Source organism: Onthophagus taurus, chromosome 6 (genome assembly GCF_036711975.1).
Source record: "Onthophagus taurus isolate NC chromosome 6, IU_Otau_3.0, whole genome shotgun sequence".
NCBI classification, from domain to species: Eukaryota; Metazoa; Arthropoda; class Insecta; order Coleoptera; family Scarabaeidae; genus Onthophagus; species Onthophagus taurus.
The window spans coordinates 18,998,372-19,018,219 of NC_091971.1; the positions used below are offsets into that span (position 1 = coordinate 18,998,372).

At 31.0% G+C, this 19,848-nt stretch overlaps 3 protein-coding genes across 4 annotated transcripts in view; 2 read left to right on the forward strand and 1 right to left on the reverse strand.

Moving 5' to 3' along the window:
• The first annotated feature begins 2,019 nt into the window (after positions 1–2,019).
• On the forward strand, positions 2,020–3,903 carry LOC111418953 (glucose-fructose oxidoreductase domain-containing protein 1). The gene has a single exon (XM_023051667.2). It carries the CDS (start codon positions 2,608–2,610, stop codon positions 3,769–3,771), a length of 1,164 nt encoding a protein of 387 aa, XP_022907435.1. The 5' UTR covers positions 2,020–2,607; the 3' UTR covers positions 3,772–3,903.
• Positions 3,904–4,164: 261 nt separating this feature from the next.
• Positions 4,165–19,848, forward strand: part of LOC111418939 (mitochondrial ribosomal protein S14) — a 36,362-nt gene continuing 20,678 nt past the window's right edge. Inside the window, exons 1-2 of one of the 2 annotated variants that reach the window (XM_071197029.1) lie at positions 4,165–4,318; positions 4,376–4,702. In XM_071197029.1, coding sequence (XP_071053130.1) covers positions 4,250–4,318; positions 4,376–4,699 — 393 coding nt within the window. In that variant the 5' untranslated portion in view covers positions 4,165–4,249 and the 3' untranslated portion in view covers positions 4,700–4,702. Of the gene's footprint in view, positions 4,319–4,375; positions 4,779–19,848 lie in introns of those variants that run through there. The other variant, XM_023051650.2, reaches the window with a different exon arrangement.
• The window catches only part of LOC111418942 (chondroadherin-like), a 34,185-nt gene continuing 26,530 nt past the window's right edge, over positions 12,194–19,848 (reverse strand). Inside the window, exons 2-3 of the mRNA XM_071197028.1 lie at positions 18,125–18,731; positions 12,194–13,443 (exon numbers count right to left, since the gene is read on the reverse strand). Of these exons, the coding sequence (XP_071053129.1) occupies positions 12,277–13,443; positions 18,125–18,731 (1,774 nt within the window). The 3' untranslated portion in view covers positions 12,194–12,276. The remainder of the gene's footprint in view (positions 13,444–18,124; positions 18,732–19,848) is intronic.

The following is a 19,848-nucleotide window of genomic DNA, read 5'->3' on the forward strand; positions in this document are numbered from 1 at the left end:
TGGGAAAATGTCTAAATTGGCGATTTTTGTAATTAAATTCGATCATAACTCGTAAAGTGAAGGTGATGGAGAAAAGTAATTGGGGAATAAATTGTTTATAATGAACCAAAAAGACATTATCCACCACCAGGTTTAACTCAGCTATAACCGTATTCTAGTTAGAAGGTGAAAATGTCAAAATTGGCGATTTTTATAATTAAATTCGATCATAACTCATAAAGTAAAGGTGATAGAGAAAAACATTTGGGGAATAAATTGTTCATAATGAACCAAAAGGACATTATCTACAACCAGGTTTAACTCAGCTATAACCGTATTCTAGTTATAATGTGAAAATGTCAAAATTGGCGATTTTTGTAAGTAAATTCGATCATAACTCGTAAAGTAAAGGTGATGGAGAACAGTAATTGGGGAATAAATTGTTTACAATGAACCAAAAAGACATTATCCACAACCAGGTGTAACTCAGCTATAACCGTATTGTAGTTAGAAGATGAAAATGTCAAAATTGGCGATTTTTATAATTAAATTCGATCATAACTCATAAAGTAAAGGTGATAGAGAAAAACATTTGGGGAATAGATTGTTCATAATGAACCAAAAGGACATTATCTACAACCAGGTTTAACTCAGCTATAACCGTATTCTAGTTAGATGGTGAAAATGTCAAAATTGGCGATTTTTGTCATTAAATTCGATCATAATTCACAAAGTGAAGGTGATGGAGAAAAGTATTTGAGGAATAAATTATTTATAACGAAGCAAAAAGACATTATCCACCACCAGGTTTAACTCAGGTATAACCGTATTCTAGTTAGAATGTGAATATGTCCAAAATGTCAAAATTGGCGATTTTTGTAAGTAAATTCGATCATAACTCGTAAAGTAAAGGTGGTGAAGAAAATTAATTGGGGAATAAATTGTTTATAATGAACCAAAAAGACATTATCTACAACCTTAACCAAACTTAACTACTTGGTGGTGACATGATGTAGTATTTCTTGATATGAAGCATTGTAAAATTGAAACATTTCTTTCAAGTTTTCTTAAGAACTCAATTTTCAACATCATAATCTAGTTTATCTAAAGCATGCTTCACACAATTATGGAGAATGTGGGCATAGCAGTTAGCTTTAAATATTGCCATTTTGTTGCCTTAAATGAGAAAACAGAGAATTATGTTCCCCAAAATTGGTATTACAATTATCTGCATTGAAAGCACTAACAAAGGCGATTGATAAATTATTACATTCTAAACAATTATTTAATATGAAATGCATAGCTAATGCGTTTTCGTCAGGATTTTCTATAAAGTCAAGCATCTTATTAACGACCCCATAGCCATCATTAAAATATTGTACAGCTATTACAAAAAATTTCCTGTTTTTTACATTGGTGGCATCAATTTGCACATAATAAAATTTATTTTGTAAATCATCAAGAACTATTTTTTTAGCATTTGGGCCAGCAACTTTAACCATAATCCCATCAGACTTGGCACGGCCTAAATGCAGCTTATTTGTTAAACTTTTCTCATTACTATTACTAAAAATATGCTTGAGCACTTTTATGCCATAGTCGAAACTATTATATGACAAATTGTGTTTTATGCTATGATACAGTAATCCTAATTCAATTGCAGCCACATTGTTTTCTTCTGGTGAATGATTTGATGTGCAGAAAGTTGTTATTAAATTGTTATTTGCTGCCACTTTTGATTGTGTGATATGTATTTTCGTCAATTCATGCTGTTTTACCTAAACATATGAATATTTAATTATTATTGTATGTATAATGTATTGTATTATACAACACATATTTGTACAGGTTAATTTACTTCTTATACGCTTAGTTACTTACGGAAGTTAATCCTTGACTTTTAATAGACAGTCTTACGTACATAAAGTTCATCATTAATTTTAGAAGATTTTAGCCATTTGTATGTGTTAGACCACTCTTTTCGATACTTCAGCTTCTTAGTGGGTGGAGCTTTAATCTTCAGGTTCTCGTCTATATTTGTATCATTTTCTTTTACTTCGTCACTCATCTTGATCTTATTATACTTTATATTAAATTTAATACATGCACAAATGCATTTTAAACCACAAGAAGTAGTTAAAAACAGTAAAGAGTGAAGTTAGCACCAGATGGTCACATTCAAAACATCAGACGCCCTCTGATGGAGAGTTTCGGTAACCACCGCTTAATGACAGATGTCAGGTCATAGGTTCTTTTTTGATTTACGTCTTACATATTTTTTTTAAAAATAGAGGAGGATTGAAGAATATTAGAGAAGGGAGGAGATAGCCTGTTAAATAGAGGATACTCCTCTGAAATAGAAGAGAGTTGGTAACCCTAATTATAAGGTAGTCGTGGACAAAAAATATTATGTAGCGACTATTTGGAATTTTGAAAAGCAGTTTTGTGTGTATAGCGAAAACAGTTTTTGCCGTGGACTTGTAGACCACACCCGACAGACGGAGGGTTAAATTTACCTTTCCATCTCCATCACAAAAACATCTATGGTTGTTGACACAACAATCAAAACGTCACGACATAACCTCAAAAAATCAATCGTAATTTTAAAATTTCTAAAAATATTTAAGAATGTTACCCGGTATTGGAATTTTCGGTACCGGACCGGCGGTAAAAGTATTAATTCCAATTTTGCGTGAAAACGGGTTTAAAATTGAAGCGATATGGAGTAGAACGATTCAAGATGCCCAGGAATTAGCAAAAGAACAAAATATCCCTTTTTACACGAATAAAATCGACGACGTTCTCCTTCGAAAAGACGTCGTATTAATTTTCGTTTTATGTTCGCCCAATCTTCATGCTCAAATAAGTGTGAAAGCACTTGGAATTGGTAAACACATTGTTTGTGATAAACCTGCCGGATTGAGTCAAGCGGACGCTTTAAAAATGGTTAATGCAAGTCAATATTATCCGGCTTTAATTTCAATAATAAATCACTCATTTCGATTTCTTCCTGCTTTTACGGCAATGAGAAAACAGGTTGGTGATGATTATCTTGGTTCGTCGATTAAATTAATTGATGTTCGGATACAATGTGGTAGTTTGTATTCTGAAGCTGATAATTTTGATTGGAGGTGTAATGATATTATGGGTGGTGGAATTTTAAATTTAATTGGAAGTCATGTAGTGGATACTGTTACTTATATAACCGGAGCGAAAGCTTTGCGGGTACACGGAGTTGTTAGAACTTTTACAAAAACAACGAAAAGTATCAATGGAATCCGACAGATTTCAGCGCCAGATTTTTGCACATTTCAAATGGAATTGGAGGGAGGAATTTTAGTTACAGCTACATTAAATAGTCAATTAGTAAATAATTCCTTTCATCAAGATATTGTTATAACTGGAAATGATGGTTATTTAACTGTACGTGGTTGTGAATTATTTGGTAAAAGAAATGGCGATCTTGAAGAAGTATTATTAAGTGAAGCCGACAATAAAGAATGGGTTGTTTCTAATAATTTACCTCGACCGTACATTTTAGGGTTATATAAAATGATTGGTGCTTTACGAGAAGCTTTTCTTCCCGTGTCAGAAACAGCAGGTTGGATAAAAGACCCTGTTTGTTTTGCAGCAGGATTTGATGATGGTTTATATGTCCAAGCCGTTTTAAGCGCTATTAAACAGTCGTCTCAAATCAAACAATGGGTTAAAGTTGATGTTATGACTGAACAACCCGATACAAACGCTTTATTAAGTGCCGCCGTCCGAAGAACTGCTATTTCTATCACTTAAAAAGAGTTAAAGTTTTGTTATTGCCTATTTTATTATATTATAAAACGCTATATAGTTTATTTAAGAATTAAGTTATATTCAGTATTATCAAATTGTAATCTCTTTAAAAATATTAAAGCTTTTTTAAATTGATTTTTAATCCTTTTTTGTAAAAAAAAAACGCCATCTCTTTTCGCAGAAATAAATCAACTTTACTTCATAAATCAACATAACCTCACCTTTATTAAAACCTCAATTTTAAGGAACTATTCAAGTAAAAACGATGCTCTTTTCAAATTTAAAACAAATTCCTTCTTTATTAAGTTCAGCAACTAAATTAATTACCACAAACGTAATTAATATCTAGCGATTTTAAAAATTTTTGATAAAGAAAAAGCGCCATCTCTTTTCGATGATATAAATCAACCCTACTTCATAAATCAACATAACCTCAATTTTATTAAAACCTCAATTTTAAGGAACTATTCGAATAAAAACGATGCTCTTTCCAAATTTAAAACAAATTCCTTCTTTATTAAGTTCAGCAACTAAATTAATTACCACAAACGTAAGTAATATCTTGTATTTTTTTTAATGTTATAAACCTAACCTATTTTGGTTACAGATTCAACCCGCAAGAACTAAATGGGTTAATCACTGTATGAAAAGAGATGTAAAACGACGTGAAATTACAACGGAATTCGCTCCAATGCGTTTACGCGTGAATGCAATGCGTCGAAATGATATTCTTCCCGCTGAAATCAAAGAATTGGCGGATACGCAGATAAATTCATTTCCGAGGGATTCAACATTGTTGCGGTGTAAAAAACGTTGTGTTGTTACGTCTCGTCCCAGGGGTGTTGTTATACGTTGGAGATTAAGTCGAATTGTGTTCAGGTCTTTGGTGGATTATAATAAAATGGCTGGTGTTCAACGAGCTATGTGGTAACAAGTAGGTGATTTTTTTTTTGAAATTTAGTTTTATTATATTGTTATATTATTGAAATAAAGCAATTATGAATCAGTAATAGGAATTAGAAACGTTTATAAATAATAATAACTAAATAAGTTCCTTCTTCTTCTTCCCAGAGTGGACTTTGGCTTCCTTTTCCAGTCCTTAAGATTCCAAGGCTGTTTTGTTTCGACAGAGTGAGGTTGTTGGCCTCATGCCTAAACTCCTAATAGTCCATTTCTCCTTCTCTCATTAGCCCTATCTTCATTCACCATTCAAATGGGTTGATTCTTCTTTCTAGTCTTGCTGGTAATTTTCTGAATCTGGTCCTTCCATTGGGTTGGTGAGCGTCCTCTGGACCTTCATCCCTCTACGTTTCCTTATACTATCAATCTCTACATGTTATTATCATCTCTTCATGTAATGTGCCCAAAAAACTTCAGGATAATCGCAAGACAAAGGGAAGGTAGTCTATTCTGGATGTTCAATTCTCTAAGGATCGATTCTTTCGATCTGCGCGCTGTACACGTAATTCGGGGAATGCCCCAGAATCACAATTCAAACGCATCAATTCTCATTCTGTCCGCTGGTTTAATTGTCCACGTTTCAGCCCCATATCGGAAGTTGTTGAAGATCATTGATTGGACTAGTACCGTTCTAAAACTTTCTGTCATAAAGCTTAATCTTACAAGGGAAGTATCAGAACTGTCCCTTAAAAACTAGGGGTAAACTACCCCTAGTTTTTTGGAATATTTTAAAAACTACCCTGTCGATTTTGGCGATATTATGTGTCCTTATAGTACGTTTAAAAATATTAATGACGGGTTTTTTCTTATTTGCCTCTGACCATCCCCTGCAAAATTACAAGGTATGATAGATAACCCCTTTCCTTAAGAATAATGTGATAAACTATTTTGAACGATATTTTGAAGAAAACCATAAATTAGTTGTAAATTAAGATTTACGCAGTAAAATAAACAGTTAATAAAGGTGTCCCACAGGGATCAATATTGGGCCCTCTGCTGTTTACCATTTATACGTCCTTGTTGCGTAATAGTATCAAAAATTGTAATGTTCACATGTATGCGGATGACACTCAATTGCATTATGGTTTTCCATTTAATGATTATGAAAATGCTGTAAATAAAATTAATTGTAATCTTCAGAGACTGTCAGTTTATGTTCGTGAACATTTTTTGTTTTTGAATACGGCAAAATGTGCTGTTATTTTGTTTGGAAATGAGAAACACGTTCAGCAGCTACTATCACTGGTTGAAATCAGTGTTGACAAAAAAGTGATTCCTATATTACTACAGGAGAAGAATTTGGCTCTTATTATTGATAATACATTTCGATATCGGCAGCATATTTCAAGACTTATAGGTTTAAGTTTTCTAAGCCTAAAGGTTTTGTATCCTTTTAGGAATGTTTTCAGCAATGTGAAAGCACTGTGCATTTTCGGCATAAGAAAATATGACCATATAACTTATAAATTGAAGGATCTTGGATGGCTTAATATGAGGTCTCGTATTAAAATGCTATCACTTAGACTTTATCATGACATGATTGTTGGTCGAAATCCACCTTACTTAGCTAGAAAGATTTATTTTAGAGGTGACTTGTATAGTGTCAACATCAGAAATAGAAATGTTATAAATTCTTTTTGCACGATCATTTACCTACAGTGTATATTTTCTATACAAGTCTATCCCAGATTATATAAAAGTTAGGCGTGGCCGTGCGTTTAAATGTTTGCTGTTTAATTACCTTTTCAACATGCAGTGATTTTGACATTCAGGAACATCTCGGAAGGTTATTAAGTTTATGTTATGTTATGTTGTTTGATAGCATTAGGTTTAAATTTTGATTCTTTAAGATCGATAATTTAGGGATAATACGGAATCTTAACTTTAAGTTCTTTTTTAGACATTTTCTGGCCTGTTTTGATAGCTTTTTTCTTAATTTAAGGTTACGGTGGAAGAACAGTAATGGTCTTTTGGCCATGGCACTGAATCTGCTACCTTATGATTCTTCAACATTTATTTTATTATTCTTTCTTTGGTTTTTTAAAATTTAATTAGCTTTAATACAGTTTTTGCATATGTGTATTGTTGAAGAATTAACTATTATTATTATTATTATATGCGTACTTCCTATTTTAGAATAAAAACCCCTAAAACGATTGTGATGTCTTTGTAAGGTATCTTAACAAATACAGTGTCTAGAGCTATGCCGAAATTTTCTAGTACTGTCTCTTCCTCCGTGGAAGGTGGGGCGTAGACTTGCGTTATGTGCAGAATGCACATAATGCGATGAGACCTGGAGTTGTAGGTGAATGATTCTATCATTACTTGCGTTATATGCACACAAAAACTTTTGGAGTCCCTTGGGCACTATTATTGCGACACCCTTTATACTTTCCTCTGCGTAACCTGAGAAATAAATATTATTTCCCGAAATACTCTGGAAGTGCCCTTTTCCAAGGATATCAATGTCATGGGTCTTCTTTTCGATTATTTAAAGTTTTCCTGAATGCTGTATTAGTCAACGTACATTCCAGGTTCCTATTTTTTGCAATAATTTGTTGAGTTGGTGGGGATTCGACAAAACAGGTTGGTTACCACATCTCAGGTGAGGTTGGTTAGATTGCCATAGTTTACCATACTTGGGGGTGAGAGTTGGAATTTGGTAGCAAATAAGTTTAAAAATGTAAAATTTATGTTTGGAATAAACGCAAAATAAATCTACATTGTTGAGTTTTATACAAATAGCACTTTATTTATCCAACAATTGCTCCACTTTTCTTACATTAAATATAAATATCAAATACATAAATTTTTTTTTAATGTAAATACGAAAATATCAGACGAGTCCTTAATTCTAAAATCACACAGACATTATAATATTATTAATAACAGACATTATTAATAATGTTAGTAATTAGTTGTATTTATTTTTTTTTAATTTTTTTTTTAATTGAGGCCCTATTTCTGTTCATCTTTTCTGGACGAATCACTAAAAAGCCAATAAATGGCAACCATATATCTCTGACATATATTAAATGCTTGTTTTAGACCAAAGTTGTTAAAACCACTTAAAATACGTTGTATATTGTACAAATTAGATCGTATAAATTAAAAGATATGTCTATTAGGCAGTGTACATTCATGCTATAAGGCAACTTTACAAAATAGACATTAATTTATATAGGATTAGTTGTGGGTGTGCTTTTTATTCATTGTGACGTAAGTTTTTATTATTAATTGGCACTGAATTGACTATTTCTTTAAATAGTTATTTAATTTTCTCAATGTACTATTTTATATATGGAATATTTTTAATAACGAACGGTGAAGTATTGAATGTTTTTGGAAAAATTCTGGAAGTGACGCGTTTAAAATCACATTTTTAAATATCTATATCATTTCTTTTTAAACTTTTTTAAATTTAATGTGCGCTAATAATTTGTGTCTATAACTATTATTAGTAACATCGATGTTTATTATTTTATATTTAAATCAAACAAATTATTTTCTTTTTAATTATTCAAATATTCGTTTTTTTTGTACTGTAAATGCTAAAAATATGAAATTAATATAAATATATACGATTGAGCCGTAAAAATATGTAAAAATAATAATTAATATTCTTTTTTATTGGAATATACAGTCAGCGTCAAAAGTAACTCCCCCTTGTATAATTTAAAAATTCTTTGAGATATCGCCATGAGCCAAACACGATTTTTATTTTTTATTAGCCCAAATATTTTGGCATAAAAAGTTATTTATTACTTTTAGTCGAAACAAGTTGAAAAGTCTTAATGAATATGAGTCCGCAAATCAATACTTAATGATTGCGCCAAGTTGTCTTGCTAAGTGATTTACGTTGTTTTAACATAAATTAATTTGATGTTACTATCCAAATGCCTAAACTGGCCGATATGGTGTTCATGCACGGTCGTGCCAATGGAAATGCTTTGAGTATACGTTGCTTTTAAGTGCGGAAACATTTCCCAACTGGTAACTGCTTTCACATGTAATGTTTGAAATGGGTTTTCATCATCCAAACGAAACCGGGTCTTTTGAAAAAAGTTATATGTTACCAGACGGACTCTTATGTACGAAGGAGATAGAAGTGTGAGAAGAGTTTCGGTTCAAGTGGGTACTCGCTCCTCCTAATTACCACGCAAAATGTTCTGTCAATGGTTTTTACGAGTAGCTGTTGAACGCCTTAATTTTTTACCTATTATCCTTCTGTTCACTGAAGTAGAAAAACCAGAAATGGAGTATTCAACTCTCATAATAATCATATGGAGTTTGACAAAAATCCTCAAGTCGTTGTTGAAACCAGACATCAACAGTATTTTAGTCCAAGCATCTGATTATGGCAGTGAGAATGAAGAATTATTACAAACGGCGATAGATACCAAGACTACCATGACGATGATTTTGAAAATTCCATTATTTCTGCAAATTTAACCAGTAATTCAATAGCAGAAATTGATGCAGATGACGATGAAGAGCTGATGCAAAAAGAAGACAATAGAAAACATTTTCGATGGATCAAGAAGGATTTTGTACCAGACCCACATGTTTTTACTCAAATTAATTTAGGGTGTCTAGATGAAAATTTATGAAAAAATAACGGTACCGTGTTAAATTGTTTCAAAAGTTTCTTCTCGTCAAATATTGTAAATTATATTATTGTCCAAGGAAATAACCGCTATTTTACCGACATTCAGAGCGAAACTGCAGAACAATGTATCGATTACAACGATGGCGAGATATAAATGAAGATAGAGATGAAGTCTGGAAATATAGTTTTAACGTCGATTAAAAGTTATTTGAATTCTGGTAATACCTTATGCCCTGACAAGTGGTAAACAAGTCGAATATTATATGATCATCTGTGCAAGCAAGGTACTACTGTGTGTGGAGCTGTCAAGGCTAATTGGAAAAATTTACCATCTATTTATGCCAAACTGTATAAAGGATGTTGTGAAATTTACTGTACCGATACTTTGTTAGCCATCAAATGATATGATAAAAGAGATATTCTAGTACTTACAATTTGTCCAACTTCTGATATGGTACATGTAGTCAGAAAAGTACATAAAGCAGAAGTTAGTAAACCAGATTACGTTATCTAATATAATCGATTCATTGGTACTGTTGACAAGACAGATATGTTGCTGAGTTCTGCTGCGTTAGTTAGAAAGTCGGTAAAGTGGTACAAAAAAGTATTTTTTCACCTTTTGAGTAATAGTATACTAAATACCCAAGCATTATACATGAACATCACTAAAACAAAGATTTCTGTAGCAGATTATTAAAAAAACCTTGTTAAACAATTCGTCCTTGAAGTAGCCTTATAGACAGGTATTTTCCAAGTATATTCTCATGCAACGAACGAAATAAACCAATTTCAAAGCGATGCGTTGTGTGTTCTAGACATAAAATTCGTCATGAAAGATTGAGCCATAAAGTAACAAACATCGTACGCTGACACCAATAATTACCTGGGTATTTGTAAATTGAACCAATTTATACAAAAAATAATAATTCGAAAATGAATCTCATCCTGTATAATGTGTAATAATGTAAACTTCCGTCAATCCGACATTCAATAGTCCGATAATCGTTTGGGATTGCTGGAGCTGATTGCTGCTCAAAATGCCAAGTGATAAAAGCTCTGGACAGAAAAGACAACACGTTACTCTCAATATTGGGTCATCAACTATTTCTGACATTATCAGACAAAAAGACGAATTCATCAAGTTTCTCAATCTGTATCTGAAAATGTTGTTTTTAGGTAAACTCTTAGAAAATCTGAGCTGGAACAACTAGACAGCGTCTTGTATAGATGGTAAAATGCCAAGTGATAAAAACTCTGAACAGAAAAAATAACAAGTTACTCGCACCATTAATCAGAAGCTGGAAATCATCAAACGTTTGGGAAAGGGTGGAAATAAAAATGTTTTGATGAATGAATTTAATATTGGGTCATCAACTATTTCTGACATTACAAAATAAAAAGACGAACTCATCAAGTTTCTCAATCTGTATCTGAGTAAACTTTTAGAAAACCCAAGCTGGAGCAACTAGACAGCGTCTTGTATAAATGGTATAAATCTGTTCAGTGATTATTGAAAAAGCTAAAAAATTTAAAGAGAATTTGAATACAGAGGGAAACTGTAATTTTTCAGGCGGCTGGCGCAGAAATTTTTGGTTTCGATATGGAATTCGAAAACTTGATGTCAGGGGAGAGACAAAATCTGCAAATGAAAAATCTGCAAAGTACTATAAGGAAGGATTTGACAAAATTTACAAAGACGACGACCTGTCAGCTGCTCGTTGTTTACCGACTACAAGTTTAGATGGAGAAGGAAAGGCAGCTAAGGGTTATAAGAAAAAGAAAGATAGGTAATTGCCTAAAAATTGGCTTTTAGGAATATAATGTTAATTACGATGCTCAATAAAATGCCTGGATGACTGCCGAATTATTTAATGACTGGTTTTTACACCACTTTGTCCCACAGGTCAAGGATAACTTTAGAAAGCTTAAACTGCGAGAAGATAGCAAAGGCCTCCTTCTTTTAGATAACTGCAAAGTACAACCGCTAATAACGGAGTTGATTTCTGGTAACATATTTGCAAAATTTTTGCCTCCACATGTTATCTCATTGATCCAACCTATGGATCAAGAGGTTATTCAAAATTTTAAATGTTTTTATAGAAGCTCCTTTCTTCAGGACTTATTAAACTCTGATTATAACGAGACTGGCTTTCTACAGATAATGTCAAGGATGCCGTATATGCTAGCCTACTCTTTTGGTATCGAATAAAAGAAGTTACTTTACAATGCTGTTGGAAGAAGCTATGGCTAAATGTATTCGCCGAAATTGGTGGAACAACTCAAATCAGTGAAGAAAAAACCTTAGATACAATAAGTGAAATGTTAGATGTAATCAGGGGTATACCTAGAAAATATATTTGAAGAGGAAATTGCAGAATGGGTAGAGATTGATAAGAACGAATCACCTGAGCAAGAACTAAAGGTTAAAGCTATTTTACAAAGTGTTCTTGATCCTCAACTAATAAATGTTGAAGGACAAGATTCAGGTTAAAGAGCAAGTGGGGCATCATTGGATTCGTATTTTTTAGCTTTATCAGAAAATACCATAATGTTATACAGTACGTTCCATTTTCTTGACCCATTTTGCGGCAAAACCAAAAGTTACAAACTTTTTTTATGTTAAAATATTTGGGCTAATGAAAAATAAAAATCGATGTGTTTTGGCTCATGACGATATTTCGAATCTTTTTCAAATTAGACAGGCGGGAGGATAACTTTTGACGCAAACTGTATGTATTAAATATATAAATGACTCAGTTCTCTTTACGCATTTTTACGTCTCACACAATAATCGCATTAAGTAACTATTTTCGCTTAGAATAAACAGAAAAAACACCAAAAAAGTTTTAAATTTTTTTAGAAATAATTAAAAACAATGTTAATTCTTCATTTTCTCACTTTTACTTTTTTCACCAAGATTAATTCAAAATAAATCCATTTCACGTCCCATTAGCTTGTAATAAATCTTGTTCCTTCTTCAACTCATCAATAGTAGCGATTGAGATCTTCTTAACTGGCGGATCCAAAGGAAATTTGAAACTCAACTCTTTATCATCAAATAACGGCGTTTGATTCTCAAAAATTGATTCTCTCTCCGGCGATCGTTTCTCTTCGTGCGTGTAATATTTAGCAGCGTGTCTTCGGGAATAAATCAAAGCACCCAAAATCGATAAAATCGTTAAAACTAAAAGTACCACGGATGCTCCGGCTGCGATTATTCCTACTTTATTTTCATCTCCTAAAAAGAATAAATTTGCGTCTGTTGGTTGATAAGTTGGGGTGCTACACCAATTTAATTCTTCTGTGCGTATAGAGCCGAGTTGTTTGTTTTCGAAATGAAACGGGGACGCGCAACGTAAATTTCGGATAATTTCGCTTTTGTTAACTCTGGAAATTAATGGGAAAATGTAGCACAAATCGCACGACCAAGGATTAAAATCCAATTTTAATTTTGGGGTGTTTTCGATTCGTTGCATAACCTCTTCTCGGAATCCTTTAAATCGATTCTTTGATAAATCAAGTTCAATTAAACTGTACGGGATGCTTTCTGGTGGAATCATTGATAAGTAATTCCCGGCGAGATTTAATGTTAACAAAGTTTCCGGGACGAAATTTTCTTCTTCGAAATCAGTCAACCCACATTCGGAAAGTTGAAGGTTTTTTAATACCTTTAAATTTTGAACGAGTTGTTTAATTTTGTACGGCCTCAAATGATTTCCATTCAAAATTAATTTTTCTAACGAATTTTCGAATGGTTGGAAAATATCGCTATCGATTTTTTCAAAATCGTTAAAAGATAAATCGATTTCGTTTAGTTTGGTTAAGTTTTTAAATGCGCCTCTTGATATTTCTTTGAATTCGTTTTTCGCTAAATTTAATTTTCGTAGTTCCCATAACGTTTGGAAGTGTGGTCCTGTTAAACGATGTATTTGATTCCCATCGAGTTTTAACGATTTCAATTTTGTTAAATAATCGTATTCGTTTGGTGAGATTTGTTTTAGGTTGTTTTCACCTAAATCCAGGTGGATTAAATCGGGAATTAATTTGTATATTTCTTGGTCGATTGAGGATAATCCACAAGCTCTACATTCTAATTTTCGTAGACCCTAAAAATTAATTTTCATTAATAAATTTTTAAAAGACAAGTACAATAAAACCTCGATGAAATGGACTAATACACAGCTCGAAGGCCCGTTGGTGACGTCATTCGTGTTTTGTAATGTTGTTAGTTTGAGACTTATGGTTCATAATATAAAATAAAGATCTTGATCGAGTTTAGCCGTCTTAAGAGACGTACGGCTAAACCCGAATGTTTCTAATTCTAGGCCTAGTTAGTTTTACTTCTCGTTCAATAAAAATATACAACAATATAGCGCTGAATACTAACTGAACTAACACTAGCACTAGAGCTAACACTAGTACTAGAAACAACACTAGTTAATTCTATTTTTAGTTCAATAAAAGTATAAAACAATTTAACGTTGAATAACAATTAAAACTAGATTAAATTTGCTTTTAAACCCTGTTGGTTTCATCAGGATATCTCAATTAGTTCTTGAGATATCCGTTTTTAGTGTTATTGAATTCGGAGTCTAACATTTTTGCATTTAATACGAAAACTGTGGATTTTATCAATATTCTCTAAGAGTGATAAAAGTTTCTAAACTAAATTTACTATTAGAAACTGCAAAAATAAATGTAGGGTCATGATAGAATAAAAAAGTTCTGAGCAAACAAACTTTAGGAACAGCCTGTATAGCATTGCTCCCGCGTACCGATCCAACTCAAAAATTGCCTAATGATTTTACGTGATATTTTTATATTATTTAGTGTAAACTACACTGCACCAAATTTCAACGCTTTACCATAAATAATGTTTAAGATATTTAGAAAAATGTGTTAAAATTTCCTAACTTTGATGGCCTGTATCTTTGCAATTTGAAGACTTTTACTAATTTTTTTTACATGAATGGTTATCATTTTCAGTCTAGTACATGTGGTTACATTTGTTCCCCGAGTCACCGAAACACCCTGTATTCTCCGTTACAACAAAAATGCAGAGTTAGATTAAAAAAATCACAACAATCTGGGTTATAAAAATTAAGAAATTATTTTTTGGGTAATGAATCTTGATTAAATTTGCTTTAAAATGTTTGTTATCTCATTAAGATATCTCACTTATTTTTTGAGATACAACACATTAAATTTTGATCTTTTCAATCCAATTTTTTCAACTCTTAACATACAGGGTGTAATTCAAAAAGTCATAACAACCGAATCAATCGAAATTAAAAATTTAGCTTTCTCACATTAAAACTGGATCAAATTTACTTTTAACCCTTTTTGGTTTTATTACGATATCTCAATTAGCTCTTGAGATACATATATTTGAATTTTTATAAATTCTCCGTTACAACAAAAATGCAGAGTTAGATTAAAAAAATCACAACAATCTGGGTTATAAAAATTAGGAAATTATTTTTTGGGTGATGAATCTTGATTAAATTTGCTTTAAAATGTTTATTATCTCATTAAGATATTTCGCTTATTTTTTGAGATACAACACATTTAATTTTGATCTTTTCAATCAAATGTTTTCAATTCTTAACAAACAGGATGTAATTGAAAAAACCATAACAACCGAATTAATCGAAATTAAAAATTGAGCTTTCTCACATTAAAACTAGGTTAAATTTGCCTTTAACCCCTTGTGGTTTCATCACGATATCTCAATTGGTTCTTGAGATAGACAAATTTCAATTTTTATAAACTCTGCGTTGCAACAAAAATGCAGAGTTATTAAAAAAAAAATAACAATCCGGGTTATAAAAATTAAGAAATTGTTTTTTGGGTGATGAATCTTGATTAAATTTGATTTAAAATGTTTGTTATCTCATTAAGATATCTCATTTATTTTTTGAGATACACCACATCTAATTTTGATCTTCTCGGTCAAATTTTTTCAACTCTTAACATACAGGCTGTAATTAAAAAAAATATAACAACCGAATTAATTGATATTAATAATTGAGCTTTCGCACATTAAAAGTAGATTAAATACGCTTTTAAGCCCTTTTGGTTTCATCACGATATCTCAATTACTTCTTGAGATACATAAATTTCAATTTTTATAAATTCTCCGTTACAACAAAAATGCAGTGTTAGATTAAAAAAATCACAACAATCTGGGTTATAAAAATTAAGAAATTATTTTTTGGGTGATGAATCTTGATTAAATTTATTTTAAAATGTTTATTATCTCATTAAGATATCTCGCTTATTTTTTGAGATACAACACATTTAATTTTGATCTTTTCAATCAAATGTTTTCAATTCTTAACAAACAGGGTGTAATTAAAAAAACCATAACAACTGAATTAATCGAAATTAAAAATTGAGCTTTCTCACATTAAAACTAGGTCAAATTTGCTTTTAACCCCTTGTGGTTTCATCGCGATATCTCAATTGGTTCTTGAGATAGACAAATTTCAATTTTTATAAACTCTGCGTTGCAACAAAAATGCAGAGTTATTAAAAAAAAATAACAATCCGGGTTATAAAAATTAAGAAATTGTTTTTTGGGTGATGAATCTTGATTAAATTTGATTTAAAATGTTTGTTATCTCATTAAGATATCTCACTTATTTTTTGAGATACACCACATTTAATTTTGATCTTCTCGATCAAATTTTTTCAACTCTTAACACACAAGGTGTAATTAAAAAAATCATAACAACCGAATTCATGAAAATTAAAAATTGAGCTTTCGTACATTAAAACTAGACTAAATTTGCTTTTAGCCCCTATTGGTTTCATCACGATATCTCAATTAGTTCTTGAGATAGATTAATTTCAATTTTTATAAATTCTCCGTTACAATAAAAATGCAGAGTTGGATTAAAAAAATCACAATAATCCGGGTTATAAAAATTAAGATATAATTTTCTAGGTGATAAATCTTGATTAAATTTGCTTTAAAATGTTTGTTATCTCATTAAGATATCTCATTTATTTTTTGAGATACAACACATTTTATTTTGATCTTTTCAATCAATTTTATTCAAGTCTTAACACACAGGGTGTAATTAAAAAAATCATAACAACCGAATTCATGAAAATTAAAAATTGAGCTTTCTTACATTAAAACTAGACTAAATTTGCTTTTAACCCCTTTTGGTTTCATCACGATATCTCAATTAGTTCTTGAGATAGATTAATTTCAATTTTTATAAATTCTCCGTTACAACAAAAATGCAGAGTTGGATTAAAAAAATCACAACAATCCGTGTTATAAAAATTAAAAAATTATTTTTTGGGTGATAAATCTTCATCAAATTGGGTTTAGAATGTTTGTTATCTCATTAAGATATCTCACTTATTTTTTGAGATGCAACACATTTAATTTTGATCTTTTTAATAAAATTTTTTCAACTCGTAACATACAGGGTGTAACTAAAAAAATCATAACAACCGAATTCATGATAATTAAAAATTGAGCTTTCGTACATTGAAACTAGACTAAATTTGCCTTTAACCCCTTTTGGTTTCATCACGATATCTCAATTGGTTCTTGAGATAGACAAATTTCAATTTTTATAAACTCTGCGTTGCAACAAAAATGCAGAGTTATTAAAAAAAATAATCCGGGTTATAAAAATTAAGAAATTGTTTATTGGGTGATGAACCTTGATTAAATTTGATTTAAAATGTTTGTTATCTCATTAAGATATCTCACATATTTTTTGAGATACAACATATTTAATTTTGATATTTTCAATAAAATCTTTTCAATTCTTAGCATACAGGGTGTAATTAAAAAAATCATAACAACCGAATTAATTGAAATTGAAAATTGAGCTTTCTCACATCAAAACTAGATTAAATTTGCTTTTAACCCCTTTTGGTTCCATCACGATATCTCAATTAGTTCTTGAGATACATAACTTCAATTTTTATAAATTTTCCGTTACAACAGAAATGCAGAGTTGGGCTAAAAAAATCACGACAATTTGGGTTATAAAAATTAAGAAATTATTTTATGGGTGATAAATCTTGATTAAATTTGCTTTAAAATGTTTGTTATCTCATTAAGATATCTCATTTATTTTTTGAGATACAACACATTTTATTTTGATCTTTTCAATCAATTTTATTCAAGTCTTAACACACAGGGTGTAATTAAAAAAATCATAACAACCGAATTCATGGAAATTAAAAATTGTGCTTTCTTACATTAAAACTAGACTAAATTTGCTTTTATCCCGTTTTGGTTTCATCACGATATCTCAATTAGTTTTTGAGATAGATTAATTTCAATTTTTATAAATTCACCGTTACAACAAAAATGCAGAGTTGGATTAAAAAAATCACAACAATCCGGGTTATAAAAATTAAAAAATTATTTTTTGGGTGATAAATCTTGATCAAATTTAGTTTAATATGTTTGTTATCTCATTAAGATATCTCACTTATTTTTTAAGATACAACACATTTAATTTTGATCTTTTCAATCAAATTTTTTCAAATCTTAACATACGGGGAATAATTAAAAATATCATGACAACTGAATTAACGGAAATTAAAAATTGAGCTTGCTTACATTAAAACTAGACAAAATTTGCTTTTAACCCCTTTTAGTTTCATCACGATATCTCAATTAGTTCTTGAGATACATACATTTTGTTCGTTATATCTGAAGTCCATTATATCAAGGTTTCACTGTATATTAATTCTTTAATAATAACAGGTTTATTTTTTTATTATAACAACATATTTAATAATAGTTACCTTTATATCCTTAAAAACTTCCGGACTTAAAACCCCAAATAGATTTCCACTAATTTTTAACTCTTGTAATTTATCTAATTGTTGAAAAACGCTTGGTGGCATTTCTTGCATTTTATTCCTTTGAATCGATAAAATCCTCAACTCCTTTAAATATCGAAAAGTTCCACTGGGCAACGAATAAATTCGATTATCGTCCAAATAAAGTTCTTGCAAAAAATTCAATCCATTAAAATTGTGATCTAAAGGTTGCGTAATATTATTTTGGGATAGATCCAAAATAAGCAATCGTTTCAATCCGTAAAAGAAATGTTGGCCGAGAATGGGAACGTTCGATTTCGTAATATGGATCTCTTCCAAATTGGTAAAAGTTCTAATATTGGGACTCATCGTTAGTGCGTTTAAATTGTCATCGGGAGCGGTGATTCTTAAGACTTGAACTGAGGTTTCCATTTCGGTTAATGATAATGGCCCACTCATTCCACCCTCTTTACATTCGACAGATTTTCTTCCTCGCAAGTCCAAATAACAGGAGCAATTCGTTGGACATCTTGCTTCGATTAAAACCGCCGAAATCAGAAATATTAATGTTAGGGAATGTGTAGTCATCCTAAAAAGAAATAAAAGAAAATTAGTGTCATAACATTTAAGGAGTCATTTCACCCTGTATAGTGAATTGTCACACGTTGTAATAGATCCATTAGTTCTAATAGGAACCTCACCCAAAAAAAAAATATAAAAGGGAGAGCAATTAGCTCGTAATTCGATCAAGTACCGGAAAGACGACCGTTAAATTCAATTATATATGAAGTGCAATAATGTGAAAGGATAGTCACAAAGGTTAATAAATAAGGTTTTTATTTCAAAGAATTAAACGTCAAATTGACGTTTTAAATGTCAATACATTGTAAATAAGAATAAATTTTTGATTTCCGTATGGAAGTGATATTTTATTCAGATAGCGTACGTTTGGTAACGATACATTTAACTGTTTAGTTTTATTTTTTTTTTGTTTTGGTGTTCTAAACAGGATGCACATCCCTTATCCGATATCATCGTATCCAGTTATTAGATACCGTTTTAGATTTTCGTTCGTCACATGAATTCTTTATGTACCACGTGCATCGCTGCGGTTCTTCTCTCCGTTTAATAGCCGATCCCGATTCATGTTAACACAGGAAGCGTCATAAAAACGATATTATCTTATGTATATTATTCGAAAAGGTCGCCGTTCGGATCAAATTCTTCGAAAAACACCTCCACAAAGAGACCGGAGAGTTACGTGATTTGCGGCTTCGGTGTCTCGTTTCTTATAGTTTCAATATCAGCTTTCAAATCAAATTAAATTATTTTCCGTTTTAGTAATTTTTTATGTTGATTAATTTTTTGTTGTAAACGTTCGTTTGAGATTCGAAAGATCTCGAACAGATGCCTCTTATTTGTCGAAGAAACAACAACATCTGGAAGACTTACAGTTTTTTTCTGTTTTCTGGGAAAACATTTTTACTGAATCTCTGTTAACATCTTGGAAATTGCTATATGATGCGAATTTAATTATTTGATGAGGCAGAAAATAAAATTCTTGTATAAATTTTGTACATATTAATTTTTTATGCGGTTGATTCTATGAATTTTTACATACTTTGTCTCTCTAACTTAAAAATACACTCTGTTATGTTGAATTGCGTTTTATAATTTTTTTAATTAAACAATTAGCTAAAAATATA